At 55.8% G+C, this 22,679-nt stretch overlaps 5 protein-coding genes across 5 annotated transcripts; 1 reads left to right on the top strand and 4 right to left on the bottom strand.

The window, feature by feature from the left end:
* Positions 1-848: 848 nt before the first annotated feature.
* COL26b_000759 (uncharacterized protein) lies at positions 849-1,388 on the bottom strand (the record flags this gene model as incomplete). Its single annotated transcript, XM_053173724.1, has 1 exon — positions 849-1,388. One exon carries the CDS (start codon positions 1,386-1,388, stop codon positions 849-851), a length of 540 nt encoding a protein of 179 aa, XP_053042281.1.
* A 2,897-nt stretch (positions 1,389-4,285) lies between these two features.
* On the top strand, positions 4,286-8,694 carry COL26b_000758 (uncharacterized protein; the record flags this gene model as incomplete). Its single annotated transcript, XM_053173723.1, has 4 exons — positions 4,286-4,370; positions 4,453-6,542; positions 6,593-7,728; positions 7,779-8,694. The coding sequence occupies 4 exons, from the start codon at positions 4,286-4,288 to the stop codon at positions 8,692-8,694; spliced, it is 4,227 nt and encodes a 1,408-aa protein (XP_053042280.1).
* A 975-nt stretch (positions 8,695-9,669) lies between these two features.
* COL26b_000757 (uncharacterized protein) lies at positions 9,670-15,554 on the bottom strand (the record flags this gene model as incomplete). The annotated part of the gene is made up of 5 exons (XM_053173722.1): positions 9,670-9,866; positions 9,915-10,064; positions 10,116-14,996; positions 15,057-15,157; positions 15,214-15,554. 5 exons carry the CDS (start codon positions 15,552-15,554, stop codon positions 9,670-9,672), a joined length of 5,670 nt encoding a protein of 1,889 aa, XP_053042279.1.
* A 2,508-nt stretch (positions 15,555-18,062) lies between these two features.
* Positions 18,063-19,416, bottom strand: COL26b_000756 (uncharacterized protein; the record flags this gene model as incomplete). Its single annotated transcript, XM_053173721.1, has 2 exons — positions 18,063-18,836; positions 18,895-19,416. The coding sequence occupies 2 exons, from the start codon at positions 19,414-19,416 to the stop codon at positions 18,063-18,065; spliced, it is 1,296 nt and encodes a 431-aa protein (XP_053042278.1).
* Positions 19,417-20,209: 793 nt separating this feature from the next.
* COL26b_000755 (uncharacterized protein) lies at positions 20,210-21,990 on the bottom strand (the record flags this gene model as incomplete). Its single annotated transcript, XM_053173720.1, has 6 exons — positions 20,210-20,466; positions 20,528-20,650; positions 20,703-21,036; positions 21,102-21,263; positions 21,314-21,736; positions 21,802-21,990. The coding sequence occupies 6 exons, from the start codon at positions 21,988-21,990 to the stop codon at positions 20,210-20,212; spliced, it is 1,488 nt and encodes a 495-aa protein (XP_053042277.1).
* Positions 21,991-22,679: the final 689 nt, after the last annotated feature.

Below are 22,679 nucleotides of genomic sequence, written 5' to 3'. Positions count from 1 at the left end.
CACGGCCCGGGGGTTCGTCACAAGTTGAGAGAGGCCCGAAGCATAAAGCAACTTCGTTTAACTCGTTAAGAAAGATGCGCCGAAATGGGCCAATGAAAGTGAGTTATGCCGCAAATTTGAATATCAAATTGTGAATCGTTGGTAAGTTGTGAAGCACACATGTTTATGGAAATGAATATGCCCCACAGATGTGTTGAATCTGGTCCCTTACACATAGCCAGGGTTCCGACAACCTTGGTTATAGACTTCAATAGCTGGCTGATGCTACTCTGCATTAATGGGTCTTGTACTTATCGTTCAAATAGCGTCATATTCACGGATAACTCATCTCAAGCCCCAATGTCTCGTCTCGGTAGTCCGCCCCTCGTCCTTCTCACGATCTTCTTCGCCCCCATCGCCTCTCTCATCCCAACTCCCCCGCTTCTCATGTAAGCCCTGGAAAGATGCACTTTCCCTGGAAACCAATAATACAACGTTACCGGTAAAATTCCCCCGGTTCCGGGTGGAGAGGTTGTATTCTTAGCTCCTGGAAAACGGTCCCGGGTCTTCGGGAAACGGCCACGCGGGAAACGAGACTCTCATCTCGACTACCGGTGGCGAACTCGGGTTGTTTCTACGGACACTCTTCATTCCCCAAAAGCCGGGACGGTGGAGCAAACCAAACGGGGACCTTCCACTGTCTCAGTCACCATGCCGAGATGGGAAACTCTCGCTTTCTGTGTCCTCCCCCCGGTTATTGGTAATCTCACGACTACCCGCCGCGGTGGCTCTCCAAATGCGGATGTTCGACCGAAAGTGGTAGGGCCAACAGAGAGAGACAGAGAGAGTCTTTGGTGGGCGGGCCTTTCCTAATAATAGCCCCCTGATCTCTTGGAAGCTTCTTCGGTCCTTCTTCCCCCTCCCCCTCCCGCTGCTCCTCCTCTCCGCGCCTTGACCTCCCGGACGACGATCTCGTGTTCTGTGATGGCGACGGAGTGGACTCGTGCCAGCCTCTCCTGGAGGGACAGGAGCTCGGGGCGGGGAGGCGTCGTGGTGGTGGACTGCCGGCGGGCGATGGCGTCCTGGAGACCGGCCACCACGTCCTGGAACTGCTGGGCTATGTCGTGGAGGCGAGATGTTGCGACGGAGAGCTGGTGAGGGGTGCAGGATGCGTAAGGGGTCGTAAGGTTATGCTCATCATCTTTGCCATCGTCGTCGTTACCGTCATATCCATGGCGTTGAGGGGGATGGTCGCCGCCGGTGGGAGATTGTGATGATGGTGCCGAGGTGATTGGGGACGGGGGAGGGAGATGAAGGGTGCTGATGATGTCGACGGCGGTGCTGCTTTCGCGGCGCTTGCTGAGGCGCTTCTGTTCTTCGTCTTGGATTGTGTAAAGGTGGGTGAGCATGGTTTCCGGAGTGAGGCGTTTGGGAGATGGGAGCTCGGTGAGACGGTCGGCTCGGGGAGATTGAAGATCTCGTGGGAGGTGGTGCGGGTTTCTGGATAAGGAGGACTGTCCGGTACTTGCTGAGCTTGAGCGCAGTGGACGAGGTGTTGTGGTCAGAGCATATTGGGCATGACTTCCTTCCTTTCCGGCACCGTCGTTCTCGAGGACTGGGTCTAGCATGGTGACGAAGTTGAAGATGTGTGCTGCGATTCGCTTGGGGTTGAGCCGTCTATTGTGCCTCGTAGCTCATACCACAGCGTGTCTGGTTCTTGCGTTGGGCTAACCGACGTCTTTATCTTTACTCTTCGTTTGCCACGGGATGTTAGAAACTCGTGGAGAGGGCAAACCAAACGGAGAGCACGCAGGAAACCCCTTTTCGCGGTCACCCAGCCGTTTTGCTGTATGTGTGATATATCACAAGAGCCGCGGCACGCCCGCTGATTGTCTCCTCATGATACGTCGCAAACTTGTCCGGCGGGCTATGTGTTGTGCGGATAGCAGCAGCCGTTCTGTTTGCAGTTGGCCAGGTCATCCAGTGAGATCACTCGTCACCGTTTGCTCTCCCAGCCAGAGCCATGGATCTGGTAAGATGGTTCGCGGGACAAGCTTCGCAATCTCAGTTGTCCCTTTTGGTCGTTTCTTTCCTTTTCTGCTGTCGTCTCTCTCTTCGTTATCAGTTAACTGACACATTACTTTGGCGCTCATGTGAGTTTAGATGAGAATGAGAAGTATCATATCGAGAAAATAACTATCACGGGGAACAATTATGCAGCTAGACAAGGTATGAGATGAGCATCATCGACAATAGTGACTATGGCAATTAAGGAAGACATCGCCTGATTTTCTCCTGTCTTCGTGGCTAGATCTCTTGTGTACTTCGTCGGGTTGAAGTTTTACTTCGATTAAGGACCACAGTAAAGCATCGAAATTCCGAGACGGAAACGTCGACGGCAGCGGGTACACGGGAAGAATAATCGCTCCAGTAAAAGAAAAGTAGGAGGTAAGCTCAGAAATATTGAAGAAGAGTATGTGTCAAACTTGTACTTCGAGCAAACAGCCAGCTACGACTTACCGAAAGAATGCGGGTATGCTATGAACAGCCTGCGCCAACCAAAAGATAGCAACGAATCTCAACGAAGCTCAGCTGGAGTGTGCAGCTGACAGCATGCAGCCATAGACACCTTTCGAAGTTGAGACAGGTGACACCGGATCTTGTTCCTGGCATCGTCGGGGGATGAAGGCACTGTCGATGAAAGTAGCCACCTCGAAATCCACACTCATCGGCACCTTCTGGCGTCCGCTACCGTTCTTCATGAGTGAAGAAACAGGTGAGAAACATGAAGCCGAGGTTGAGCTGCAGCATGCCATGTACAGACAGATGACTGTGCGTTGGTAAGTTTTGGTGACAGTTTCTTTGTCAAATCATCACATATCAGGGTCCATCAGCCGTCCGATGTGTGAGGGCACAGGCCATTGGAAGACGAAGTCATGCGGCCTGACAAGACAAAAAGCGCGAACTGAAGATTTGGTCCGAGCATCGTGGTCGTCCGGCAGCGGCAGGATCCCTGTCACACGGAAGATGACGTCTCATGGTCGGAGGCAGAGGCGGCCCGACAAGCGTCAAGCTCAACGTCAGAAGTGTCCGGAGGCTCGGCAGCAGGGCGGGCGAGGGAAGCCTAGGGACAGTGGCCTTCCGGCAGTTGAAGCGACCGGAGTGTGGAGGGGGCGCCTTTTCTCATCCATGGACAGGGCAGCTTGAAACAAGGACGAGTAGGAGGCATGACGACGAGCGCCCGAGCTCTCTGACGGCAACCTTGCTCCGATGATGCGTCTGATAACGGTCCAGTGCATAGATTGCAAGAGCCAGCATAAATAAGGATGATTTGTCGCCGTCGAAGTTGCTTTTGATTCGGCTGAGACACGGTGAAGTGGGATTATCCGCACGAGACTTGCGGCGATAAGACGACGCTTCCTACAGGCGTGCTGGAAGACGCACCAAGAACGGGATTCAAGATAGACTACAGGCGAACGAGCCATGCGATTGCGAGAGGGAACCTTAAGAAGCCAATTGGTGGCGGTACGGACGCTCTCATACGCGGAACCTAGGCACATTCCGCTGTGGCATCCCATCCTCCCCTCCTCCCTGAGCACCCGACTGGGTGGCCCAGGGGGAGCAGAGGCCGCTGCAAGTTCCCGTCAGGTAGCAGATATACAGGCATTGGGCAGGTACGCCAAAGTATCGTGGAGTTCAATGCGGAACCGACGTGTTTGGCGGTACGCGACCTTGACGAGTTGCACTGGTCGTATGCAGCAGAAGAAACATCTCGAGAATGGCAGAAATTCAATTTAAAAACGTCCATGAACATGCCAAAGACTAGACCAGCCACATATTAACGACCACCAGCCTTGAGTAATGAAGTGGCGGCGCTACGAAGGGGAACTGCTTAGTCCTACGCTACCTCGAGCCCCCAGACTGCAGCAGAAAAGATACTTGCGACATTCCCCCCCAAACTCGCAGCGGATCCCAACCTAGGTAGGCTCTACGTTACCTTAACGGGTAGGCTGGCAGCAAGCTACCCCCAAGAACACACAGCACAGCACACAGTACGGGCACAGCACTCGCCTTCTGCCTTGCATCACCACGACCTTGAGATCCCACTTCAATTTCGACCTCGACTTCGCCTCGCCCTCCCCAACCAAACCGCCATCACCCTCCCTTCGAAGCGCCCCATCGACCGCCGCATCGCCGTCCAACGTCGAAATAAACATGCGCATGCTGCCTCCCTCTGCCCGCCGAACCCCCTCATGAGTGCTCCCTCCCGCTGCGACCGACGGCCCACACGGAGCAGCGAGCAGCCATGGACAACAGGGCGCAGCGATTCGAGGACGAGAAGCGTCGTATCATCGACAGCTGCTTCAACAAGAAGGACGTAGACGGATCGCGTAGGTTCTGCCCATTCCATTCCCTCTCCCTCGAATCGAATCCTTGTCCAGATGCTCACCCCGCTGCTTGCCTGCCCGACAGTGCTCGAGACATACATCACCCACATCCGAATCGTCGAGTACTCCTCCCATCCGACATCACCGCCGCCCCCCGAAGCACGAACACCCCAGTCTGAGAAGCCCCGAATCATTGTCGTCGCTGTAAGAAAGTCTGGCCGTGTGCGCCTTCACAAAACCAAAGAAAATGCCAATGGCTCCTTCTCCATTGGAAAGACATGGAACCTCGACGACCTGTCCGCCATTGAATCCTTCACCGGCCCCCCTGCCAACCCAACACTTCGTGAATATGCCGGGGACACGGGCTTCGTCGTCACCATTGGCAAACCCTATTTCTGGGATGCTCAGTCAGACAAGGAAAAGAAGTTCTTCATCGCCAGCTTGGTCAAGATCTATGGCAAGTACACAGGGGGAAAGGTCCCCGAGCTGTCGGGCTTCGACCAGGCCGAAATGGGACAGATCTTGAGAAACGAACGACGACCCCCGCCCGGCGCCCAGCCTCCGTTCAGACCCCCGGCGATGTCTCCAGATGCTGCTGCTAGTCAGAGCAGTCTCAGTGCTACAAATGTGCCTTCAAACTACGGGACTCCCTCGCCGGGACCGCCAGGCCCGCGACGGCCGCCACCTCTCAATGGTCCACCCCTCAACGGGACCAACTCACCTGTCGGCAGCATGAGCTCGTCTCTAGGCCAGCCAGAGCCCCCGACACTGAGACGTTTCGGCAACAAGAGTCAAGAATCATTCGCTCAGTCGCTAGGAGGACGAAGTGACGATGCAGGAAGCGTGCCGCCCCGCTCGAGGAACGGCATGCCCGTCCCCGGTGCCTTTCCCAGATTCAACGACAATACGCCCGAGCCGATTCCTACACCCCCGCCCCAGCGCCCAGAAAGCCGAGGCAACCAGAGCCGCGAGCCTCCCCCCGAACGCAAGAGACCTCCCATGGATCCGGCGCGGCCACAAGGCTTCTCCGACCGGGACCTGGTGCCTGCGCCCTTAGTGAGCCCAGGAATGCGACGAGATCAGGTGGCACCTCCACCCAGGAGTACAGCCAGGAAAAATTCCCTGTCGCAACGCTCCGACGGCGGTTCGTACAAAGACAGGCCGGTCACTCCTCTGACCCCCGGAGACGCAGGAATGCCGGATGCGCCGCCGGCGCTCAGAACTCCCACGCGGAATGGAATGACCCCGACCAGACAGCCTCCCCCGATGGTATCGCCGCCGCCTGAAATTCCCGTTCCTCCCGCACCTGTCTCCCCGATTGCACCAACACCGCCTCCCGCAGCCCCCGCTCCGCTACCCGAGCCGGAGCCGTTGATCGAGGAGCCCCCGGTTCCGCCAGCTGAGCCTCAGCCAACACCCCCTGTTCCGCCTGAGCCTGAGGAAGAGACGAGGCCCGGCCTTGGCCCGATGATCAAGGCGAAGAAATCAAAGGGCGACCTTGCTGGTGTACTTTGGAAAGCCGCTTCTGCCGCCGCTGCGTTCAAGCCAAGAGCCGGTGGCGCGGGCGAGAGACTACGCTTGGCAGCAAACAAGAGCGCTGAGCCAGCGGAAGGAATTACAACCGTCTTTCGGCCTCCGCCTCGACCTGTCTCTTCTGATGGACCCAAGGAGGCAACGCCGGACGCCACCCCGGACGCCGCCCCCGCTGCTCCAGCAGAGCCCGCCAAGCGGACGTCGGGCGTGCCGGAAGTCAAGGTTACAGTACCCAATTCTAGTCGCCCGACTAGCTTGCAACCTTCAGTCAAGGAGGTCAAAAAGCCCGAGGAACCTGCATCAAAGGAAGAGGCCCGCAAGTCCTTGGTGATCGGCAATGATGCCAAATACCTGGCATCTCTCGGTGTTGATCCGTCGGTCCTCGACAATAGGAGCACCGAGTTTACAAAATGGCTCGACTACTTTGGCTGGGTGCCTGGTGATAAGATGAGAACTCGTAATGTTGATGAAATGAAGATGGATCTAGAGAGAGAACTGAACAAGGCCCAAGCGGGCGGTTGGGTCGCACGTTTCCAGGAAGAGGATGACCGCGTCGAAGCTATCAAGCGCGGTATTGACACTGCGATTTCCGAGTGTGAGGAAATGGAGAATCTATTGACGCTTTACAGTGTCGAGCTTTCGGTAAGCGGTCAATCTTCTATTGAGGCCACTTCGCAATGCTAACATCACAGACTCTTTCGGACGACATTGCGTATATCGAGGCTCAAGGGCAAGGTCTGCAAGTCCAGACTTCCAACCAGAAGCTGTTGAAGAAGGAGCTTGAATCCCTCTTGGAAACGACCACCATCACCTCGGCCGATCTCAATGCTTTGAGAGCCGCACCGTTGGAAGATCTGGGCGGTCTCGAAGACATCGAGATGTCGCTGGTGACTTTGTATAAGGCCATGCTCAAGATCGATCCCTCACTGCTTAGCGGTGGTGAGCCCAGAAAGAGCGAAGACACCTCTGTCGAAAGCGACCAAGCTGTTGGTCTCGACAATACTGACTACGGCAAGATGAGAATCGTGCAAGAAAAGAAGGAGATGTACCGACAAGAAAGCTCGCTCTTCCTCAGACGACTCGTCGAGTACATGGCACGACAGTTTGATGACGCCTACAACGAGACCAACAGGGCGCTCAGTGAAGCTCTGTCAAGAAAGGTGGACTCGCGCCACCACGATGCAGGCCGAGATACGCTTTGGAAGTACAGCCCTCTTATCAAATATGCCAAGGACGTCGACCCGAAGAACTGGGACCGCATGATCCAGGTCTACCAGGACAAGAGCTTCCCGGTGTACAAGAACGAATTCCGTCAAGTTCTAGAGGCATGGAAGCGCAACGCGCGCAAGATGACTGCCGATGAGACTGAGCAGCTCCTGTTTACGTACGAAGTCGAAAAGCAACAGGAAGGCAGGGCGACCACCGTCAGGAAGCTTACAGTCAAGCGCAGTCAGACTTTGGCCAAGAGTTTGCGCTCGCCCATCGACAGCAGTAGCAGATCCAACCTGAAGGAATCGGCAGAAAGCCGCAGCCTTCCTTATGAGGTGTTTGGCTCCGTTATGGACGACCTTCTTCCTTTGGTTGAGATGGAGCAGAACTTCATCGTCGACTTTTTCCACGCCACCACCATGGAGCAGTCCGATTTCCCCGACCTCGTCACCGCCACCCGGCCCGGGGATCGCAGAGGAGGCGACCTGCGGCGCCATCGCCTGATGGAACCCGACCGTGATCTTGCTCGCAGAGTCACCAAGGCGATGGAAGTAATATTCTCTTTCCTGGAGCGCGAAGTCGGAAACCTGGTCACCTGGGTTCTCCAAGCCGATCCCTTGTAAGTTGCGCAACTCGACTCAAAAAGAACGTATGCTAACAGCCTGGCAGACAAGGTGCTGGTGTGCTGGCTGTCCTTGAACGCAGCCTCGTCGACATTCAGCAGTCCAACCAGGACTTCCTCAACGCCCTGTTGCAAAAGCTGCACGGCGCGCTCGAGGGACAGTTCAAGAAGTTCGTGGACGAGCAGATTAAGGCCATCGAAGATACAAAGGTCAAGATCAACAAGCGCAAGGGCGTCATCTCCTTCATCCGCGTGTTCCCCCACTTCTCCAACGCGGTTGAGAACATTCTCTCGGGCATCGACCCGAACCTCTCAGTGCGCAAGACGGTCGATCGCGAATACGACCGCATTCTCAAGTCAATGTTCGACTCGCTGAAGATCATTGCCCGCGAGAACCCAGCAGTCAGCGTTGGAGCTGCGGGCGCCGACCCTGAGGACAAGGAGGCGCTCAACTTCCATATCCTGCTCATCGAGAACATGAACCACTTCCTCGAGGAAGTCAACACGCATGGCCTGGAGGTGCTCGAGGACTGGCGCGAAGCCGCCTCTAACGAGCTCAACGAACACATGGGCCTGTATCTGAACGCGGTTATGCGCCGTCCGCTCGGCAAGCTCCTCGAGTATATTGAGAACATTGAGGGCCAGCTGTCGTCAGGCAAGGCCGGCTCAAGCATTGCTGCGCAGCCCTCCAACTCCAAATCTACCTTTAACAAGGTGCTTTCCACATATGACGGGCGAGAGGTCCGCAAGGGCATCGAGACGCTCCGTAAGCGCGTAGACAAGCATTTTGGCGACGCGGACGACCCTGCTCTCAGCCAGAAGCTGGTGAACAAGGTGCTCCGCGAATGCGAGCGCTTCTACGGCGAGGTGGAGCTGCGCATCAGCCGCATCACTTCGGACGTCTACGGAGGAGACGTCATTTTCGAGTGGCCGCGCGTCGAGGTCAAGGCCGGCTTCCGCTAGGCAACGAAGCCGTTTTAATATCCCTTCACACAAAAGACGTTAGCACAGCAGCAAGCCGCCGCCCAACCAGAGATGTTTGTTTTAAGTGTATTTTGACGGATTACCCCTACCAATTTTGCGTGTTTTCCAAGTATGGCGGCGACAAACTGTCTCCCATCCGCGTAGCTCGCACATCCCTGGCTTCCGGGTTGGTTACTGGATGGAGGAGAACGTAGGGAAGGGGGAGGGATGTCTTTCGTGTTGTGTGTGTGTTTCTACAGGGCGAGGAGGGCGGCGGGATTTAGGTTCCGGTAGCTAGGGCAACTTTTTCTTGCGCAAAATAGGGATAAGATCCTGTCATGAAATGAAACTTGTTTTATTGATGCATTTCATAATCCGTGTAGGCCTTTGTGATGGAATCGGTGTCAACGTGGGAGCTCGTTCACCCATGACTTTTGCACTGCATATGGCGTGTCCAATACGACACAACCTTCACAAATCTAAATGATCCTCGATGATTCCACAAAACAAACAACATTCTAGCTACGGAAAAGGACCCTATTTGCACTTTGCGTGACACTTCATCTGGGACTGGTGGTTGACCCAAGAGACAGTGCCAAAACAATGCAGGAAAGAAATGCCTCGAGGCCAGAGCGTGGAGGCAAATTGAAATCAAGCTCTGACGCCTAAACAACCCTGTCATGCAAAGCTGGGCGGGATTTCATCCATATTCCCTCGCCCTTCAATCCGCCTTCCCCGTACCTTGCCAGGCCGTTACCATCCATAAAGTCTTTATTGTTAAAGGAATACTGTCATCAGACACAGAGGAGACGCCGTGTGTCTCTCTGATCTGTAGAGCCGCTGCCCTAGTTGGCGCATAGTGTGTGTTGGGGGCACTCTCACTGCGGTGGCCACATCGCCAACCCTTTCTCTTCATTTTTCTTCTTTCTTCATATGTTCCGCTTTTTCGTATCGAGTGGCAGAAGGATACACCGTCTATGAAAGATGGAATGCTCCTTGGCCTTCCTTGATCGCCGTAGACAGTTGCTTCCGCATGACGTTGATGCTGGTGTAGTCGGGGAGCTTGAGGTAGTTCACACACGTCATAACGCTAGGGAGGTAGTCGTCAGAAGTGTAAGGAGCCTCGCTAGGCTTGCAGACGACCGTGAACATGGGCGTCAAACTCTTGAAGCCTGAAATGAAGTTAGCCTTATTCGAGCCAAGTATGCGGGGCAACATACCTCCAATGGGGAGCTTGGGGCTGCCGGTTGTAAATTGCAAGAAGTCACGGCGCTCCGCAGGCGTCAGCTCGCTCATAGTCTGGAGCAGGTTCTTGACGCTCTTGCTGTCCATGTTGTATCCGTGGTCCGCCTTGATCGAATCCATAAGTGCTAAAGAGGATGTTAGTGCTAGCTCAAATAAGAATGAGGAGGTAATCTTACTCTCAAGGGACCAGTCTTCTTCGACTCTGCCAAACAACGTGACGAGCTCGTCGGGGGTGAAGGCGCTCAACGCCGAGTAAGGGAACACCTGAGAGAAGCCGGTGCGGAAAGCATCGACTTGACGGCGAACGCCGGTGCCCAGGGTCATGTCAATGACACGCTCCAGGTACGAATCCACGTTATCGATGGTGACTCGGATTTGGGCGCCATTGTGCATGAGCTCGATCTCGGGGTATCCCGGAAGGGTGAAATCCAAGCAGAGATCATCCAGCTTGACGCCATCGATGGTGATGTCTTCGGTGTCGGCAACCTTTTGCGCCGGAGTGCGCGAGGGGTCCTCGTCAATCTCCTTCTTGGCCAAGGCGAACTTCTTAATGGTCTTCAAGGACCTAGCCAGGCCAGGGTCGACAACCTTGACAGCACCGAGGGAAGGCTTGACTCCAGGGGCGGCAGAGCTATCCCCAATGCGGAAAAAGGTAGGATTGAAGTTCAGGTCGATGATGCGAGAGTCAATCATGGACCGAGCAACAAACTTGCCGAGCGTCTTGAATAGCTGAAGAATGCGCTCTCCGTTGGGAGAAGTCGAATCCTCATCGCTAAGCGGTCGAGGGAAGAGTCCACTGGCCCCGGAGATGTACTCTTCTGAGTCGTTCGAGTCCATCTCTCGCCAAAGCTTGAGTTTCTTCTTGGCGAACTCCTTGGAAACGGTGGAGTAAAATTCAAGGGTGGGACCCAGTCCGGTGCCAACTTCCTCAAAGTACTCGACCTCAAGGATGCTCTGTGAAGCACCATAGAGTTCCATCACCTTCAGGGCAGACTCCAGGATCTTTGACCGCGAGATTCGCACCTTCTGGCGCTGGAGCCGACCCAGGAATGGCCGGTCGTGATCGCGACGGTCGCGTCTGGCGTCGTCGTTGGCGGAAGCGTTCTGCCAGCGAGTCATTGACCGGGCATACCCGAACGACGTCGATTGCAAGAACAGGTGTCTCGTCTCGAAGGGAAACAGGAAGGGGTACAGTCTGGCCAGATCCTCTGCCCAGCTGGGGATGCAGTTGCTTGCCACGATGAGGGGCTCTTCCAGCTGCCTGTTCAACTTCGCAGTGAGTTTGGTGTTCACGAATTGAGACAGGGGCTCGATGTTCAGTCGAACTGCATCCTTTTCGCTGTTTTCAACCATGACGTCTTCAATGTTGGCGTTCAAGTCGTGGAGAATGTTGAGCAGACGAAGGATAGAGGCAGTAGACGGGTGCTTCGCCAGGGACGCGGGCACATTCCCATCTCCATTCTCTTCGGCGTTGGCCTCGGTGTTGGGGCTGAAAGACAAGGTCTCTGCGGGTGGCGGGCCAGGAGCGCGTCTGAATTTGATGGGATGAACGGCAGACCAGACACTGCGGCTGAAGTGCTCATCCGAATTCAGAGCCGATGTGTGAACTGCGCGGTAGATTGTGGTCTCGCTCGGGATCACCTTACCATCAAGGGTGAACTCGATGTGCCAATCTTGAGGCACAGATTGGATGGCTGCAGCGTATGACAAGGCCCGAGAAGAGGCTGAGGGCGTGGGCGTGGGCGTCTCGTGAGTCGCTGGGGCTGGCAGTCCGCCAGTGCGGGTCGGAAGAGAGCTTTGGGATGGCGTTGGAACTCGTGTGCCGTCATCTTTGCGTGCAGTCACCTTACCGCCAGCTGCGACCTCCATGTTGACAGCACCTGGCTCAGGGCCGGGCGACTCGCCCATATCCTCATCCAAATCTCCGACAATGGCGTCGAGGGCACTGCTGCCGCCAATCTCTTCGTCGTCAGACAATTGCTTCTCGTCTGCGCATTCAAGAGCGTTCTGCAAATCGTCATCCTCTTCCGGAGGGGGTCTGGAGGGTGCCGGGCTGTCTGACGAAGCTACGGCACTACGGCGTGTCGATCTGCGGAGTACGGCCTTCTCTCTAGTGCTTGACGAGGTGTCCGGCGTGGCTGCGGTATCTGACTGCGGCGTCGACTTGGACTTGGTCTTGCGGAGGGATCGCGAGCCACCAGGGGTTGGAACGCTGGGCGGCGGCGGGACGGGGCTTGATGTGGACGCAGCCGATGCACGCTCAGCAAGTCTTGCTGCGGCGTGACTCAACGGGAGCCCAGCCGAACCTGCGAGTGAAGCAAGGGCTCTAGAGAGGTTGTCGGCTCTTCTAGAGCCTCGCGGCCTTTCCGACAAGCTGATCCTAGGTCGTAAATAGTCATCCAGGGACTTGAATGTCGCAATGGCGTGAATTGACACCATGATATTACGGTAAGAACGGGGGATCTCTGACTCGTCGTCTGCCACAAGTCTGAGCCGGATCTGCTTTGCCAGCATCGACGCTGCACTGCTTCGGTTGCCGTCAAAGGTGTTTTGATGGACTGTGATGACTTCGAAGTGCTCAGACCTACTGAGCAGATCCTGGAGTTTGTGGACCATGACACTGAAAGGGGTCGCAGGCGAGTCGGCCGTCGCTGTCTTGGGCTTGGACTTGACCGAATATCCCATGAAAACCTGCAAGAAGGCTGACTGTGCCGCTCGGGCCAGCTCCTCGTCCGGGTTGCTGAAAACATCGAGAAGAACTCGGACAAGACCAGATGCCAGCAGTTCCGCGCTCGTGACGCTTTGCAGCACATCCGCGTCAAATGACGAAGCTAGTCTCTTGAACAGCTCGGTACCCTTCTCAGGTGCAAGGTTGCTTGCTGTCCTGTGGACGTAGAATGCTTCAATCTCCTCGGCCAGATCAGAGAGGTTGGAGAGGATCTTAGCGGCCCTCTTCTTCATGGTCTTACCATGCTTCTCGGTCTCATGGTTTTCCAGGAACTTCTTAGCAACATCGCGGATTCTGGTTCGCATAGACTGTCCGTCTGATGACAAGAAGTGTTGAGGTGGTCCGTCGAGTGACATGGTAGACCCCCGAGAGCTGACCGGAGACCCAGAGATGTCGTCTGGATGAGCTTCGTTCTCATTGTCCTCTTCATGTTCACCATCGTCAGACTCCTCGTGCTCCTCGTCGTCTTCAGATTCATCATTATCTGATGAGTGGTCTCCAGATTCTGCTGATACTTGTCCGTCCGTGTTGTTGGTCTCCTGTGACGCGCTTGCCTCTGCAGGAGGGGGCGTTTGCTCCTCTGCAGCGAGCTTGGTGATTTCAGAAATAACGCCTTCGCGGTAAAGCTGGTATCGGTAAACATCGTCCAGGCGGCTGAGGAGAAGCTCTGTAGCTTGCAACGCCAGCATGACCAGGGTTGGATGATCCTGCTGAGACAGAATCGACGCAAGGAAGGAGGCGTAGGGAACAGTTTTCAGAGATTCTCCCAGAATGCCCTCGTCGAGGTTGGAAAGCATCTTCAGCTGTGCAGTGAGAACCTTTTGACGGACGTTCAAGTTCACCGTGCTCGAGAAGGCGTCTGTCAACGTCGGGAACAAGATGAGAGCGAAGCGGCGGACCTCCGCTTTGCAGCCATCCAGCAACTCAATGCGCTTGTCGTTGGGCGACTTGCGTGCTTTGCCAGTAGCGGTCGAGGATGGCGTAATAGGCTCCGTGGTATTCATTTCAACAAAGTCACCGTAAGCGGGATCGGCGTTGCGAGGAAGGCTGGGAAGGAGTTCGCAGATGACGTTCAGTGTCTCGATGATTTGCTCTCTTGGTCGGTGGATCAACGCCTGCATGATGACAACGCTGTCGAGCTTTGAGGCAACGTCCTCGGTCCCGCTGGGCGGAGACACGCCCGTGAGAATTTGGTAGAGGGTCTCGACAATGTTGAGCTTGAAAAGCTCTGCTGACAACTGAGGGCTGGCACGAGCTGTAAAGGCGAGCACTCGGAGGAACTGAGTGTGGATGTTAGGCCCAATGAGGTTGGTGGTGCCTGGTACAAGTAGCCGAAGAACAGCCTTCAAAAGGTCCACGCTGACCAGCTCCTCGAGCTTCGTGGACTGATATTTGAAGCTCTCGACGATTCCAGAGACACAGATAGACGCCTGCTCCACCACACGCTGATCACTGCTGCTGAGAACGTTGAGAAGAGTCGGCATTACGTCCCTAATGACGGGGAACGAGTCTTCGGGTATGTTTCGGCAGCAGTTTGCGGCTGTAGTCACAGCTGTTCTCTGGGTGCTTGTCGCGAAGAAATCCAGATACGACAGGCAGGCCGTCAGACCGCCCTCGCGAACAATGCTGGAGGGGTACTCGGCCGAAATCTTCTCCAAGGTGCTCAGGGCTTGCTCGGCGAGATCAATGAAGGATATCTCCAGCAGCTTCTGACAGAGGACAGGTACCGCACCTCCGTAAACAACGTTAGCGACGCTTGCGGGCAGAGCCTCCATCAAGTTGGCCAGGCAGCGGCAGGCCAGGAGCATAATCTCGGGGTTTTCCTCCCCAGTGATTTCATTAGGCTGCATCAGTATGACGAGCTCCTTGACGAATGAATCTGGCGAAAAGTGGCCGGACAGGTTGTCCTCGTTCGAAACCAGGAGAATCTCGGAAAGTTCTTGTAGGGCGATCAGCTGCATCGAGGGGTCATCCTTTTGACGCAGGCTGCTCAACAGCTCGCGCAGTCGGGAGGATAAGCCCGACATCATGCCTGTGAGTGCTCGCAAGGTGCTGGACAGTCCTCCTGGACCTCCGGGTCCTCCAAAACCACCGAACGGATCATCGTCCTCGTCATCATCGTCGTCGTCGTACCTCCGAGCATCATCGTCGTCGTCATTGTCGTCACTATCTTCATCGTCGTCGTTATGTTCGGGAGGTGGTGGTGGTGGAGGGGGGATTCCTTCCTTCTCTGCCTCGTCTGTGCCCGTCATCGCAGTATCTTGATCAGCGTTGTTCGTAGCGTTTCGTTTTGTCCGACGAGAAGAGCCTGATGTGTTGGCAGACGGATCTGAATGGCTCGAGTCAGTACTACAGTCCACGAGCCAACGGTTGTTTGAGCTTGATGTACCTGTTGCACTCGGGGCGGTTCTCTTGCTTCTGCTCGATTTGCGGCTCGATGACCCTGACGGAACGGTGTTCTCTGATGTGTTTGCTGGGCCCGAAGGGGTGCTGTTGGACACTGTCAGGATGATGTTTCCGAGATGAATTGAGCACGTGGGACTTACTCTGGGCTCGACATGGCTGCGGTTGCTTTGTCTTTCCTCTTGGAACGGGGAGGAGCAGGTGTTTGTGTAGAAAGTTGAGGTGGTGGAGGAGGCTCAGCAACTTTCTGACGCTTCGATCTTCTGGTCGAGGCGGTCGAGGATTGCTGCGTTCCCGGAGTAGGGCTGGGTGGTTGAGCTGGAGCCTTTCGCTTCCGTGACGCAGAGGCGGTAGGGTTCTGAGGACTGGAGCTCGCGGGTGCAGGGGCGTTCGCGGCGGGATCGGCGCCTGTAGCGGATTGTGTCGATGAAGCTGCGATATTTGCCGCTTGTCGAGCAGATGATCTAGTTATTCTAGGAGACATGAGTGACTGGTTTTTGCGAGGCATGGCCGACAGTAACGAAAGAAAAAAATGAGAATCAAGTCAGATCAGAGAAGGGTCAGTTGGCAGTCCAGAATGCCGCCAGCCATCTGTGTCTCCAGCCAGGGTCGGAAAAGCGTGGGTGCAGGGTGGATGCTGGTGTACAGTGTAAGGTCTGGTGGATTTGATGGACCAGGGGAGACGAGGAGGGGTCGGTGGCATCGATCTAGAAATGACCCGAGGAGAGAAGATAGGCGGGAGGAACGAAGGAGGAGACGAAGAGAGATGTGTCGGGCAGAGAACCAGAAAAGCGGCGTCGCGGATGGTAGACGGCGCGATGCAGGCGTTGTTTCAATGTTGGGAAATAAGGCCTTTTTTTTTTCCTGGCCCTTGAGGGTAGGTAGACAAGGTGCGGTGCAGTGTGGTGCCTGAATGTACCGAAAGGCAAGGTAGGTAGACAAGTAGACAGACCAGGCCCGCTTAAGTTGGAGATCCAACAGGTCGGGTACCAGGCTGGAGGCAGGTAGCTTCCTAAGCAGGCCAGCCGGGAACCCAGGTAGGTACACCAGGGTAGTCCTGAGGCAGAGACCGGCTGATTTGGTTTTGAGGATCAAAATAAAGCAGATGGGAAGGTGAACAGCGCGGGCAGGTGGTGTAGAGGCAGACAAGCAGACAAGCAGACAGGCAGACAGGAGGGAAGCCCCGATATGACCGGCGACCGGTGACCGGTGACTGGTGGTGACTGCCCCCGCGACACAACTTTGAACGCTCCTCCTGCTTTTGAACAGCAGAGCAGGGCTGCTGCTTCTGCTTCTGCCTCTGCTGGCTGCTACTCGATGCCTCTTTCCTCTTTTGTGATCTCTTGCCTTCTTCACTCTCCGATATCTTCCTCTCTTCGACTTCTCGCGATGCACAAAGCAGTGTAAGGGGATCGAAACAAACAAACCGGAGCAGGGGAAAAGAAGTGACCTACCTTTGGGAAGGCGAAGTGGAGGCTAAGGCGGGAGAGCCCGATCCTGAGGACGATATCGTCGGCGTTGGCGGGAGGCGCGCGGGGGGATCGTGGTCGACTACCGATCTGGAGCGCGGATTTGCAGCGGCGATTCGTTCTGCCATGGATTACGCCATGAGGCAGGGCAGCTTGGAGCAGTGCTGGCGATTGGGACGGCGGTATATCGATGCTATGAGATGGGTGTGCGTTCGAACGTGATCGCCCCGTCGTTCGGAGACGGCCAGCGGAGCAAGGGCGTTGGAGAGAGTAGAGTGAGGGGAGGGGAGAGAGGGAGAGCTGTCGGCCGACCAAATCAACTGATCGAACGAGCTATCTTTCGGTCGTGGGGAATCATCGACAGTCGAGGGGCATTCGGCGGTCGCTATCAGGGGACGTCGCTATCGTCTTGGTCGTCGTTGTCGTCGGCGTCGTCGGCGTCGTCGAAAAAAAGTCGATACTGCAAATGGGGAGTTTACAGTTATGGCTTGAAGTTATGCAGGACTGGAAGCAAGCATGGAGGAAAGGTGACTGGCCCCGGATGGAACTGGCTGAACCTGGACCTGGACCATGCGGACACAGCTCGCACTGAAATGACTGATGGCCGACACCGACACTCTCTCACACACACCTTGGCACACACACACACTCGCCGGATACCTAACGGTATGGACGCCTTTTTCTCTATCAATCACGCGCACCACCGCTAACAAGGCACTGGCCGGTAGACACACAAGCCCTTCTCAGGCTCCAACACGTACCAAGCGGCTCTGATATTCCTCCTCGTGCCACCCATTCTTTGCTGCTCCTGCGAGAACGGCTCAGAGGTAGCAGCCACTGGGCGTTCGGGACCACCAACTCAACAGTCGGAGGGGGATCCCTGCAGCAAAGCGCCTTGGCTCCAACAACGCCAGCCGCCCTTATGTCATGATACCGTCTCCCATTGCCACGCCCACCGTTTGGGTCCGTCCAAGGGTGTCAATCAGGGACGTGCCACCACGCTGCCCCCAGGAACCCAAAGCCACTGCTGCCAGCGCCCTCCCAGCGTCCGACCGTATATCCTGACGATGCAGCAACAGTGCTGAGATTGGCAGCTTGATCCCGGTGACAGGAGGTTGGCAGTGGTTGGCAGGCCCGGAAAGCAGTGCAAACATGCCTATCGCTCCGCTACCGCACCGCATAGCGCCATGTCATTACGGAACCCTGTCTCCGTTTGCACCTCCACATCCTGCGCTTAGGGCCCCAGATTCTGACGGAGCTGATTCAAGCAGAGTGGATAGACGGAATCTGCGACTCCTGTTGCGCCATCAAGGGACCTTATGTGGATGGGGCTGTCGATTTTGGTCATTTCTAAGCAACATGGCCACCAAGAAAAAGGCTCACTGAAGCTCGGTCACCGATACGGATGTTTTTGGCATCTATTCGCTTATTCATTGAAAGCCCTACATGTCTGCGGCGCCGAGAACTCCGTCTGTGTAATTCTTGTCATACACCAAGATATCGCGTGAGTAGCACACCTCTGTCTACGCCTTCAGACTGTCCTTGCCGCCCTCAAACTCACTAAAATCATATTCGTCAGGGTACTTGTCGAGGTGTTCCCGCAGCTGCGTCATCTGCTGCTTCAAGTCCGGCGTCAGCTCTTCGTAAACATCTTCAAACATGCCCCGAATGGGCGGCTTCTTTTCGTTCTCAGCCTCCTTGAATGCCTTCAAGACCTCCCGTCTCGTGGAGTCGCGGCACTCCTTTTCCTTGTTCTCATCCCACATGCCCTTGGCCTCCATCCACTTGCGCAACCGCGTGATCGGGTTGTCCCTCCGCTTCCAGTCTTCCACCTCGACCCTGGCACGGTAGGCGAATGAGTCGTCCGACGTGCTGTGATGGCTCACGCGGTAAGTCATGGCCTCGATGAGGACGGGCCTGCCCCCGTTCTCTAGCGCCATCTCACGCGCCTTCTTGGTGGCCTCCCGTACGGCCCAAATGTCGTTGCCATCCACCCGGATGGTGTCGATGCCGTATCCCAGACCTCTGCTGGCGATACCGTCTCCCCGGTACTGCTCCAGTGTCGGCGTTGAGATGGCATAGCCGTTGTTCCTGCAGATGAAGATGACGGGACACGACCGCGTGGCGGCGATGTTGAGGGCGGCGTGGAAGTCGCCCTCACTGGCGGCGCCCTCGCCAAAGTAAGCCGCGACTACTCTCGGAGGTATCGATTGGTCCTGCATCCTTTGCATCTTCAATGCGTACGCCGCCCCCGACGCCTGCGGCAGCTGCGTCGCCAACGGGGACGAAATCGTGTGCTGTTGATCGAATGGTCAGTCACGGCGAGGCAGTCAGGGGGAATGGAGAGGCACCCACAATATTTAGCTCCTTGCTACCGTAGTGCACCGGCATGTTCCTCCCTCTTCCGGGGTCCTTTGAGTTGGCGAACAGCTGGTTCATAAAGTCCGCCGTCGTGAAGCCGCGCTGCTTGAAGACGCCCTGCTCGCGGTACTGGCAGAAGATAACGTCCTCGGGCGTGAGCACGCTGGCCGAGCCGACGCTCAGCGCCTCCTCGCCCGCCGAGACCATGTAGAAGCTCAGCCGGCCCTGACGCTGCGCGTCGAACATGATGAGGTCCATGACCGAGATGAAGACCATGTCCTTGTACAGCTTCACGACCTCCTCCTCGCCGAGGTCCGGCGTGAACGAGTCGTCCACGATGGCGCCGTTCTGGTCGACGACGCGGTAGGTTGGCACGGCCGGGTACTCGCCGGGCGTCTCAAACTTGAGCGTGCTCGTGAAGGCGCTCTTGACGGCGCCCGGGAAGGAGACGTGGTTCGCATTGGGCCGCTGGGAGAGGCTGCTCGCAGCTCGGCTCGGGGTTGCTGCGAAGGGCATCGTCGCGGTCGCCGGGGAGGCTCGTGGAAGGACCCCGCGCAGGGGTGCACGGCGAAGCATCTTGCAAGACCTCATCTCTGCGATTGAACAGACACACGGCACTCTCAAGAGACTGGCAGCAAGAGAATTGGACACTCAATCCCACGATAACAAAAGAGGGATCGAGGGAGCGGGAAGCCGAGACATCTAGCAGCAGCGGCTTGTTCACGACGGCGGGAGTCGTCTATCGTCGGCCGGCGCTGCGACGTCATGGCTGAGCCGAAGGAAAGCGAGCCGAGCTGCCCTTCGTTTATCTCCTTATCCGCAGCGTTATCCCCCGGCCCAGTCCACCCGTCCCATGCCGCAACCACCCCCGCGCCCCGCGTGTGGCAGGAGCCGATAAGGAACCGAACGAACCTTGGACAGGGGAGGTGATTGCGAGATGCATCGTTATTTGGGCGCTGATATTAAAGTTATGTTTTCCCCCGTGCTGGATACACCTGTCTGGGGGGCGCTTTTGAGCTCAACTTTTTCTACTGTTTGAGGATCAAACTGACAGCCCGTCGCATAAATGAGGCTGTTTACCGTTTTTAATTGCGGCGAGTTTATGCGTCTTGCTGCGCTGTCGGTACGGATGCGACACCGTAACGGTTCTTCGGTGAAGGCCGCAGACCGAATATCCGATGAGCATGGATCGTGAGAGTATTTGCACTGACATTGCGATGCATCCTTCACATTTGCTTCTCAGCCACAATATGGATGATTAATAGCGTTGACCAGAAAGCAAACGTTTGCCTCGATATATTAAGGGTATCTAGTAGGTGTAACGGAATCCCTTATTCTCCCAGTCCGTCTTATCCTGTCTCTCAGACTCGAGGCCAGCCTGGACCTTGTCTTCCGGAATACCATACTGTGCGTCGCGGCGCTTGTTCTCAAAAACACACAAGACGTAGTATGCCACGCCCGAAGCGGCCATGAGGGCAAACGCGAACATCATCGCGCCGATGCCCAGGGGGTATCTCGGGGCCTGGCTGGAGAGGAAGAGCTGCGGTCCGATGATGTTTCCGATAGCTACGACACAAGATCTATCAGTCTCATTCTTAAACGCTCCAGCGAGTTGATTGCGACTTACCATAGCATACGGCGACAGAGACACCCATGAAACTCTTCTTTGTCGCGCCCGCGGTGTTTGACGAGTTGAGACTCAGCATAAACACCCACGGAACGTTGTAGAACCCCATGATGTACACGCCCGCTGGGTTCTCATCAGTCTCATTTTTCTATACGATAGCAGTCCCTTTCCATACCTAGCGATGCGTTGCGCGCAGAAGTCACATCAAGGGTATGCACCATCACAGCGCCAGCGAGACCGATGAGGGCAGAGATGATCCAGAAGAAGCACCTCAGGTTCTGCACAAAGTGCGAGATGGCGGTCAGGACGGCGCCGGCCACCATGGCGACGGCGGCTTGCGGCGTCGCCATGAGCACCGTCTTGGTCTGGCTGAAGCCGTACCCCGCGATGATGAGCGGGTTGAAGTTGGTGATGCCCGCGTTGGCGATGGCGTAGCCGATGCCGCAGGCCCAGACGCACCAGCACTTTGGGTCCTTCAGGGCTTCGATGATTTGTTTCCTGTCGAATTTCTGGAGCCTTCTCGTTAGCAATGCTTCCTCTCTCGTTCAGACAAGGAAATTCCCCTGTCACCTACCTTGTGGTTGTCGACACCCGTCTGGTTCTCCGCCAGACGGATGATGACTGCCTTCTTCTCCTCTTCAGTGAAGAACCAGGCTTTGGCAGGGGAATCCGGCAGGGCAAAGAAGATGATGAAGCCGGTGAAGATGGTGACGGCTCCGTAGATGATGAAGATGTACTTATATCAAATTAGCAGCATTCAATTTCCAGTCCGTGAACAGCACCCACCTTCCATGTAGACAACGACCCCTTGATGTTGCCGATAGCATACGACAAGATACCGCCAAAGACGCCAGCAAAGGTGTTGTGCCAAAGCGCAGTCCGGAGCGGCTGCTCCTCGCGGCGGTACCAAGTCGAGTTCAGCACCAACATGCACGGCAGCAGGGCCGCCTCGAAGATTCCGAGAAGCACGCGGATGGTCGCCAGCCCGGCAAAGTTGTGGCAAGCCGCCATCAGGCAGATGGCGGCGCCCCAGAGAATGAGGCAAGCACTGATGTACTTTCCGATGGGCACCTTGGTGATGAGCCACAGGCTGGGCAGCTCCATGGCCAGGTATCCAAAGTAGAAGATGCTGCCCAGCCACGAGTACTCCTGGCCCTTGAGGTTGGCGTCGGTCCTGAGGCCAAAGATTGCGGCAAAACCGAGCGCGTTCTATGCCAATGCCGGGTGTCAGCTGCTGGCATCTAGGTTCGGTTTGGCGGTTGGCATCGTCTTACCTTGTCGAGGAAGGCCAACGTCATGCTGATGACGAGACAAGGCAGGACCACGAGATCCGTCTTCATCAGCAACCGCCTGTTCACTGCCGGCTTCAGCGACTCGGATTGGTCGAAGGGCACTTCATCGTGAGAATCCTTGAGCACTGCAGGCTCCGTCAACTTGCTGTCGGCCACCGGTTTCGGGTCCATCTTGAAAAGTCGTCTCCAACGGTGTTAGATGCGGGAAATGCAGAGATGCCGTGTAAGTCGAAGAGACCTCTTATCGTACAAAACGTCGGAACCCACTGACCAAATCGAGATAAGGAATGAAGCCGGGTAAAAGACTCAAAAGTAAGAAACGAGAGGAATCGCCATGAAGGCCAAGATATTCAAAAGGGTATGCGCAGATATTTCATCTCGCCTTCTCACATCATCCATTATCTTGGGTAATGGAAATCCAGGTTGGCGTTTTCGATATGGAGAACGCGTTCAACACTGATTGACGAAATCGCACTACGGGATCACGCAATCAGCATCGGTCTCCACCGAGACGACGTTCGGTGATTGACAGAGATATCTCGGACCAGTCCGAATCCGAGTCATGGAGCAGCGCCCACTGTCCGCGACATGGATGATGTGGAATAATATGCCGATCGGATTATTGAGGAATCTCAGTCAAAGTCGGCCGCCATCCGCTCGGTTGATGCTTTCAACGATGAAGACAGAATAAATGAACCGTAACAAAACCTTTGGATGGAGTTGTGTAAGTCGTTGAGTTCAATCAATATCACACATAGTCTCTGGGATGTCCGTCAGGTATGAATGCTAGATAAAAGCCGGGAACAGTATTCAAATGCCATATATGTAGTCTTGGTATCATATTATCGGTCATTGAGCGT

The sequence above is a fragment of the Colletotrichum chrysophilum genome (genome assembly GCF_026319265.1).
Source record: "Colletotrichum chrysophilum strain AFK26 chromosome Unknown scaffold_3, whole genome shotgun sequence".
Taxonomy (NCBI): Eukaryota; Fungi; Ascomycota; class Sordariomycetes; order Glomerellales; family Glomerellaceae; genus Colletotrichum; species Colletotrichum chrysophilum.
This window is presented reverse-complemented; position numbering and strand designations above follow the sequence as displayed.